This window comes from Saccostrea cucullata, unplaced genomic scaffold (assembly GCF_032062105.1).
Source record: "Saccostrea cucullata isolate Sc308-1 unplaced genomic scaffold, CSIRO_AGI_Scuc_v1 ctg300, whole genome shotgun sequence".
NCBI classification, from domain to species: Eukaryota; Metazoa; Mollusca; class Bivalvia; order Ostreida; family Ostreidae; genus Saccostrea; species Saccostrea cuccullata.
The window spans coordinates 111,066-119,030 of record NW_026928669.1 but is presented as its reverse complement, the minus strand read 5'-3'; the positions used below and the strand labels follow the sequence as shown (position 1 = coordinate 119,030).

General features: G+C 33.4%; 1 protein-coding gene across 1 annotated transcript; it reads right to left on the bottom strand.

Annotated features, from left to right (window-relative positions):
* Positions 1-795: 795 nt before the first annotated feature.
* Positions 796-7,502, bottom strand: LOC134278345 (uncharacterized). Its single transcript, XM_062760667.1, has 4 exons — positions 7,363-7,502; positions 6,408-6,519; positions 5,703-5,902; positions 796-1,982 (listed from the first exon to the last, which is right to left on the bottom strand). Exon 4 carries the CDS (start codon positions 1,929-1,931, stop codon positions 828-830), a length of 1,104 nt encoding a protein of 367 aa, XP_062616651.1. The 5' UTR covers positions 1,932-1,982; positions 5,703-5,902; positions 6,408-6,519; positions 7,363-7,502; the 3' UTR covers positions 796-827.
* Between the last annotated feature and the right edge of the window lie 463 nt (positions 7,503-7,965).

The window sequence follows — 7,965 nt, the reverse complement described above, 5'->3', positions numbered from 1 at the left end:
GCCAGAAATCGACCTTTCAGCATCTTTTAAGGGGCCTGCATCTAAGAATTCATAGTAAAACTACGACAAAATACTATTCGAAGTAAAGTTTGGGACTGCCATCCCATCCCCCAATTTCGCGGGGAAACTCCTGTCGAAATACAAATGAAACATTCAGTTAGAAGGGTGGCAAGGGTAGGGAAAAAAATCTATTTAAATACAATGCAGGATTTTTAGATTGAGTCTGGTCCCCTTCTCCGTTGTAATGAATGAAAGTCAGTAGGTGAATGTAAACGTGAAAGTATGTCAATTTCTTTATCTATGTGGGTTCTATACATGTATAATATCTGTTTACATGTTTATCGATATATGTCAACGTGATCGCTGGCAAAAAGCAAGCCGTTTTCATTCAGCTGATTAGAATTATTAATGTCGGTTTGCCTGACAATTTATCTTCTAATTGAATACTAAGACGTCGATTTTTTTTCTTTATTTTTAACTTGTCTTCTGGCCATCTGAAGGTTAATGAGAATGTTTATAAATGCATGTTTGTTTGAAAATATTAGATTCTGTTTTTCAAATGGAGTTATTGCCCTTTGTCTCTAAAACGGCTTTACTAGACCGAGTTTGTTACTCTCTTTAAATTGCCTGATTAAAATCTGACATCCTTTGTCTCAGATCTTTCTAATTACATTTCTTTCTGCTTTAATAATAAAATACCTATATGATATTATTGTGAAGATAAACATGAGAGAGAAAGCATCTTTAAAATTTGTCAAAAATGAATACACGTTATAAAAAAGAGCGAAAATGATACATAATGAATTTTTTTTATTAATAAACCTTTGTCAAACTTCTAATCGTTTGATAACTTCTCGAGATTTACTCGGATTAATGACTAGATTATCTGAGAATATCAAATTGCCATACACATTGGTGGCTTTAGTATTGTGGTTTATAATGTCTGATTCTGAGGCAGAAAAACTGCTTTCGGAACTTTCGGAAGATTGTGCAGCATTGGATAAAGTGAAAGACATCCAGGTATTCACATCCTGGTCAAGGTCAATATCGCCATCACTAGACAGAGTTGAATTTCCGGTGTCCATGACCCAATCATTGATGTCGGGATCACGTGACTGATGAAGAGATTCGATTAAGTTTTCTAGTTCTGTTTCCATTTCACGTTCGTACGAACCAGTGTAGGAAGGGGGTTCTGGCACATCGTTATAAAACGCCTCAGTATTTAAATCGACAGTCGATGTATCAAAAGTGTCCATTGAGAAACTTGTCTGTGTTGTCGCTTCCACCATTTCATTCGGAGCACTCTCAAATACTGAAATTGACCTTTTAATGGAGGTTATTTCCTTATAGGTACCACTTGAACTTGACGCAGAACTATGTCTGTCAATGGTAGAATATGAACTTTTAAATTCTGGAATGGTTTTAACTTTAGCAGACTCTTTTAATTGCGCAGTGCAACTCGTAGTTCTTACTTTTGATACTCGTCTAGCGTCTAAATTAGGAATGTCACAGATGAGACTTGTAGCATTGGGGTCATCCCGAAATTCTTCCTTGGGATTAATAATGGAGGAAAGCGTAAATGATGAGACTGGAAAAGACAAAGATCTTCCCCACTTTGGTCTCTGATATGACGATGTGATTTGAAGATACGACAAATCGAGATCGGGAGATTCGTCCACAGTTCGAACATTGTCCAAAAGTTTTTGCAAAGCGTCTTCGCGACGTGGACATTCAGCATCACTGGGGTGGTTACAGCGTGTTGCAGACTTCCGGTCGATTCTCACCTGGATTTCCGTGGTGACCTTGTCGATGTCGTTAATGAGACATTGAAGATCCTTGACCATGGAATCGAGACTCTGTTGAAAGTCCTCCATATTTTGTATGACGTGTCTCACCATTTCTCTCACATAAGTGTCGGTTTGACCGTTCATGCTAATCTATTCAACAGTATTGGCTGATAACCTTACATGTCGTGGATCAATCTATAAAACAATACAGGTGATTACAAGTTCGTTAAAAAATAGAAGAAATACTAGACTAAGTATTGTCAAATTAGAATTCTTTATAAAGCTGATTTGCAATACAGGTAATCAGATAAAATCATTGTAGTCAGGTGTAATGTCACCTTTACAGGTAAAAAATTAGAATGATCAAAGAAACAATGTACGTAAAATTGTTGGGCAAATGTTTCTACAGGCCACAAAATGTCCCTCAGTATGAAAAAAGGATCGCAGTCTGACTGAAAATTTTCAATCCACAATAATTCTGCATGCAACTTTTTTTTTAATGAAAAATGCCCTTCAGTGAATATTTAAAACTCAATAAATGCATCTGACACAATGTAAAGAAGTTGCATCGTATAATTTTATAGGTCTGGAAATTTTCTAATCGATGCTTACTAATCTAAAGGTTTATTTTCAGATTTGTTTGGAGTTTGATTAAAACTATTTTGGCGCAAAAGATGTCCTACAGCAAAACGTCATTTTGTATCAATGATGAAATATGGACAATGTCTAGTCTTATTATGTTAAAACTTTAAATAATGGGCAACTGCAGAATAATCAATATTAAAGGCATCAGAAGAATAAAATTCATTAAGAACATTGTGGATTGATTAACAAGCAATCTCCTCCCTTTTAAAGTTTTTCTTAAAGATTTTATCAGAAGCTGCTTACATGTAAAATGCAAAATAATTTAAAAAATCGTACCAACTACCAAGTTATTACACCATCTTTAGAGTCATGTGCTCTATTCCGGAACTTTTTAGTCATAACGGACAATAATTGCTTCCATTCATATTCGACACGATATATCCTAGGCAGTGAGCTTGAATTAAAAGATACAAGAGTCTGACACATCTGTTTCATATTAGGAGTATTTTACTTGAAAATGACGTTAATGGTAATCTAACAACCAAGCTTTATGATAAAAGTGATGATTTAAACTTTCCAATCATCAACTTCCCTTACCTCTACCGCAATATACCTTCATCACCTAGTTCTATAAAACTTTTTAAGTGTTTATTTGTAAATGTTAGAGTGTACATCTGCATATGGGGTTTATATCTCCCAAGTTGATTCGATACGCAAGAGCATACTCTACGCATCGAACAAACTCTAAAACGAGGCAATTTATTGACAGACAAGTTGATGAAACAAGAATATTAACAGTCATTATTTCCTAAGTTCTATGATCCATATAATGACCTTATCAGCAAATATAATCTATCATTAAGTCAATGCTGACTCTCATTTTTCATACTAAATTGTTAGACCATTATTTATACACCGAATTGTCGACAGATTCTCGTAAAGTCCCTGACCATGACAAGAAGCTTACTGCGGATGTGACCGGTCGGCAGGGATGCTCACTCCTCCATTGCACCTGATCCCACCTCTGATGTTTTAGAGTCCTTGTTTTCTCTGCTCTTCATTTGTATTGTTTGAGAGGACTTTTTAGCTTGTAAACTGTTCGTTAACTCCATACATTAATTTAACGACTTTTCGGCACCAAAAACAATACAAAAAATTATTCCAAGATATATTTTTGACAAATCGTAAAACTAAGTAACAATGGTGGTAACGGTGCTATATTCTCCCCTAGCTGGTTGTTCTAAATCGATGGGAGGAAAGATTTATGGGTGTAATGTGCTAACCTAATTAAGAAACCCACAGGCCCGCAACTTATTCCGTGGCGATGTGAACTCGATATGTACCAAAAATTACATAAGATGTGCATTTCATGTATATAAGATCACTCTCCCTGAATAAAGAAATCAATACGTTGTTTGGTTTTATGGAATTGCTGTGGTAATGATTAAAATTACTGGCTTCTTGGAAATTTGGATATTTTCTGCTTCAAACGCTAGAGACAATTTAGAATTTCATTGATTAAATTCAATTTAGTCATCCCTGATGGTTTTTTGAAGTTTTTTTTTTAAAGTTGTCCAATCCCCTAGGGTCTGAAAGATAGGTGATAAGTAAAATGTCACTGAATTCACAAAGTTAATTTATAAAAATTGCACATAAACCCATGTTATTTCTTCAAGGTTCATCATTGACTTTGTCGTTAATCATATATATTATACAGGAACCATTATCAGATCTCAAAAAGCGTATTTTTAGGGAAACATAAAAAACATGCACCGATTAAGCACTTTTTTCATACTTGAAACTGGTTAATTAACAGGTAAAATTTACTATTTTTAAAAAATAGCTTTCGAAGCATTTGGAATGTCTACTTTTTACAAGTCCGTTAATAAGACTTCAAAAAACCTAAATAAATGTTATTGTTTTTACATTGCTTTTGCAGTAAATGCTTTCATACAATTCAGTGTTGGGAAAGTTAACCTAGAAGTCTCTGACAAGACTGTAACTCTACTGCATGCCTTTTACTCAATGAACTAAGCACATTGACTTGAAACTATAGCAACAAAAATAAAATACACGTAATAATGATTATTGATTTATAGTTTTTTTCTGAGTTAAGTTAAATTGCAATTGGACAAAAATTGCCATAGGGTAAGCTGTTTAAAAGAATTACATTTTTTTGTTAAAAAATTATTTTTAGAAATAATAAAACTTTTCATCGATTTCTATTCCTATTAACGATGGCAACACTGTTAATAAATGTATTTTTAAAAGTGTAGTGTAAGTTTTTTGAACCAAATCTGTAGGAAACTGAAAATTTGTTTGAAGACAAACAGACAGACAGACAGCAAACACCTTACTATTGCATAAGCCCTTCTGATCTTTTATGGCAGGGCTAATATATTTTATCATTGTACATGTATTCATGAAAGAAAATGAAAATCTTGAAATCAAATTGTTTTACAATAAGAAAAAAACCCAATATATTAGTATTATTACTGGGTTGAACACATATATCTTTATGGGCCATTCAGATAATTAAGAAATATCTGAGTAAGACAGGAAATATATTAAGGGAATATGCATGTATAGTCAGATAAGAACACTGTTACTTGTATTAACAGAGGAAAATCAATGAGTTTTCTTGTACTTCTTGACTCAGTGGACTAGTATTGTTGTCAAGACACGTACTTATTTGTCTAATTAATTTGGCTCCTCTCTCTCTCTCTGTCTCTGTCTCTCTCTCTCTCTCTCTCTCTCTGTCTTTTCAAAGAAAAAATGTTTTCGTATTTTTAAGATGAATCTGTAATAAAGTCGTCAAGCTGTTCACATATAAAATTTCAGCGTTTAAATTCAAATGGATTTTGCAATATAACATTATTAACAGTAAGTAATACACAAAAATACAATTGGTAATTCTATACCAAACGCAGACACCTTACTTCCAGACTTAAAAGCTATCGGATATACATCAAATTTACAATCCTTGGATTAAATTTACCGTGAATATAAGAGAGAGATAGGTTTTAAAGATTGGAACAAGATATTTGATACATGCAAAGACAACGACACCCTTCATAAGTACATGTATACCATTTAAATAAATCTCCGCTAGGGTGTTACTTTCAGAACTTCTGAAAAAATCCCACGATTAAAAAGATCCTCTGATTTATTAGCATTGGTGCATAAAGGTCATTTTTCATATTAACAGTAAATTTTGATAATTTTTTGCTTAAGAATATTTCAGAAGAATTAAACTTAAATATGAATGCAGTCTCTGAGGGGAAAATATGAAATAGTCAAAAAACAAAAATTGTTGAATCCGCCACTTACCTTCAATGGTAGTAGTTAGATCCCCTTTGTGTCCTTTCAGGGGTGGTGTGGCGGTCGTCCCGTGACCACAATTGTCTGCTGTTTTCCCCCTCCTCTGAAAATATGCTTCCTGATTCCGCAAAAATCAATGAAAAAGGCTGAAACATCATTTCTGTCTATCGTTTGGTCATACGTTATGTTCCATTGCAGTTATATATCGTCTGCCGAAAAATTAAGAAAATGTATGTAATAATCGTCTGGCGGATCATATAAGATTTGATAAGTTGTGAAACTTGTGTAGAAAGGGTGATTATAAGTGTGTAATAATACATGTATTGTTATTAATCTGTCAATGAGTGTTAAATATATATCGCTTCTTACAAATGTAATCCAAGATAAAAATAGTTCAGTATCCATTTTGGATTTAGCATACAGGATTAATCTAAAAAAGAAAGAATTCATTGGATGCCTTAAATAAAACCCTTTTTTTTAAGTTAACCAATTTTATTTTTTTTTTTTTACACATTTTCAACCTAAAGCACCTTAACTTTAAATTTATTCTATTTATATATATTTTTTATTCAACTTTTCAACATTAAAGATTTGATTTTCCAGCATTGCTATGCCTTTGGTTTATACTGCATAATGGCTATACCAAAAATAATTGCAATATTGCACGCAAATGTTGTATTGCATTGCATCCATAAATATAAGGCATAAGCTTACACTGCACATTAGGGGCTTGTATGACATCTCCAAGTAATATTCATGGAAATAGGAAGATTGGCTCTATTGATTCAGTCTTATTTCCCGGACTGTCTCTTATAGATCGCCTACTCTGCAAATGGAATAAATATCAAAAATGACAAGGATTTGATAGGATTCGTCATACATACATACATAAAAGTTTTCATCACAAATGTTGGGCAATTCCTCGATATAGTGCTTTTTCATCACAGCAACAATCTATGTATATATTGTATATATACTTTGACATTTTATATGTTCTCCAGTTATTTTTTTTTATGTAATGAAAATAACAATTTAACTGCATTAAGTCGGTTAGTCATGTGATTTTCATCATTAACACGACTATAGTGGTAGTACTATGAAAGTTGATTACTTCAATAAACACCGCCTGCATATGCGTCAAAATGCAGTCTGTAAATTATTTGACAGTGTCCCATCCCTTCACCACATAATAACCCTGGGGCCTCTGAATACGTATATGTTTAAACTATACTTCCTTGTATCTTAACCATCCATAAAAAAAGACACGAATGTACATTTAAAATGGGAGGGGGAGGGGGGTGATAGCCCCCTCCCTCACTCACCTCAGGCGTCTAAGGAAATTCATACAGGAGTGTTCTAAAGCATTCATAACAAACTATAGATAGTTTGATTTTAAAATAGAATTTTAGGTGCAGTTGATTTTTGAGCAGGTTTATATTCACCTGTTCTTTATATAAACTATGTAAGGATTGTCAATCCTCAATGTTCAAACATTCCATACATGAGTCACATGGTTGACCAGTATGAAATAAACAAAGTACAAAACAAAAGAAAAAAAATGTCTTGATTTAAAAATAATGTTAACTTTGAAAATATAGAATCGCTCATATTGAAATCATTTTATAATAATAAATTCGAATCGTTTCATTTAGCTACATTGTAAACTCACCCGCTTGCTTCCGTTTTCAGCCGATAGAACAGATGTCTTCTTTTTAAAAAACAATCACTGCAAGTCCTGCTCGAGCGCACTCCTTGTATTCAACGAAGTGCAGCTAATTGGAATTTGAGGCATTACGTAACCGTGTCTACAACCCTGTGCCAAAGACATTTAAGTTATTATTTCAGTTTTAAACTGTATTATAACTGACAATTGTGAGTTACCCTTCTTTGTGTGGAAAATGATTCGTCGCTTTGATAAAGGGATTGAACCTGACGAAAATTGTTGAGAATTTTTTTTCTCTCATGAGATTATTGAATTGTTCGTCATTCAAAAAAATAAATTTTAGAATAAGAAGACGAATATAAAGACATTGGACGTGTTAAACCTCTTTCCAGACAGCAAAATTTCCAAATGTGATGGATGTTCACCTCTCTCTCTCTCTCTCTCTCTCTCTCTCAACCTGTTTCTAGACAGAAAAAATACAAGAACCGATAGATATTATATGACCCTCAACCCCCAGTCTTAATGCAAGAAAGAGAAAAAACGCAACACAATCTCAACATCTTCATTCTTGTAACGAATTTAGATCTATAACTGGAATAGAGGGAAAAT

What these genes read in the sequence shown, in the direction of transcription:
- LOC134278345 (XM_062760667.1), bottom strand. Translation starts at nt 1,931, where the DNA reads ATGAACGGTCAAACCGACACTTATGTGAGAGAAATGGTGAGACACGTC.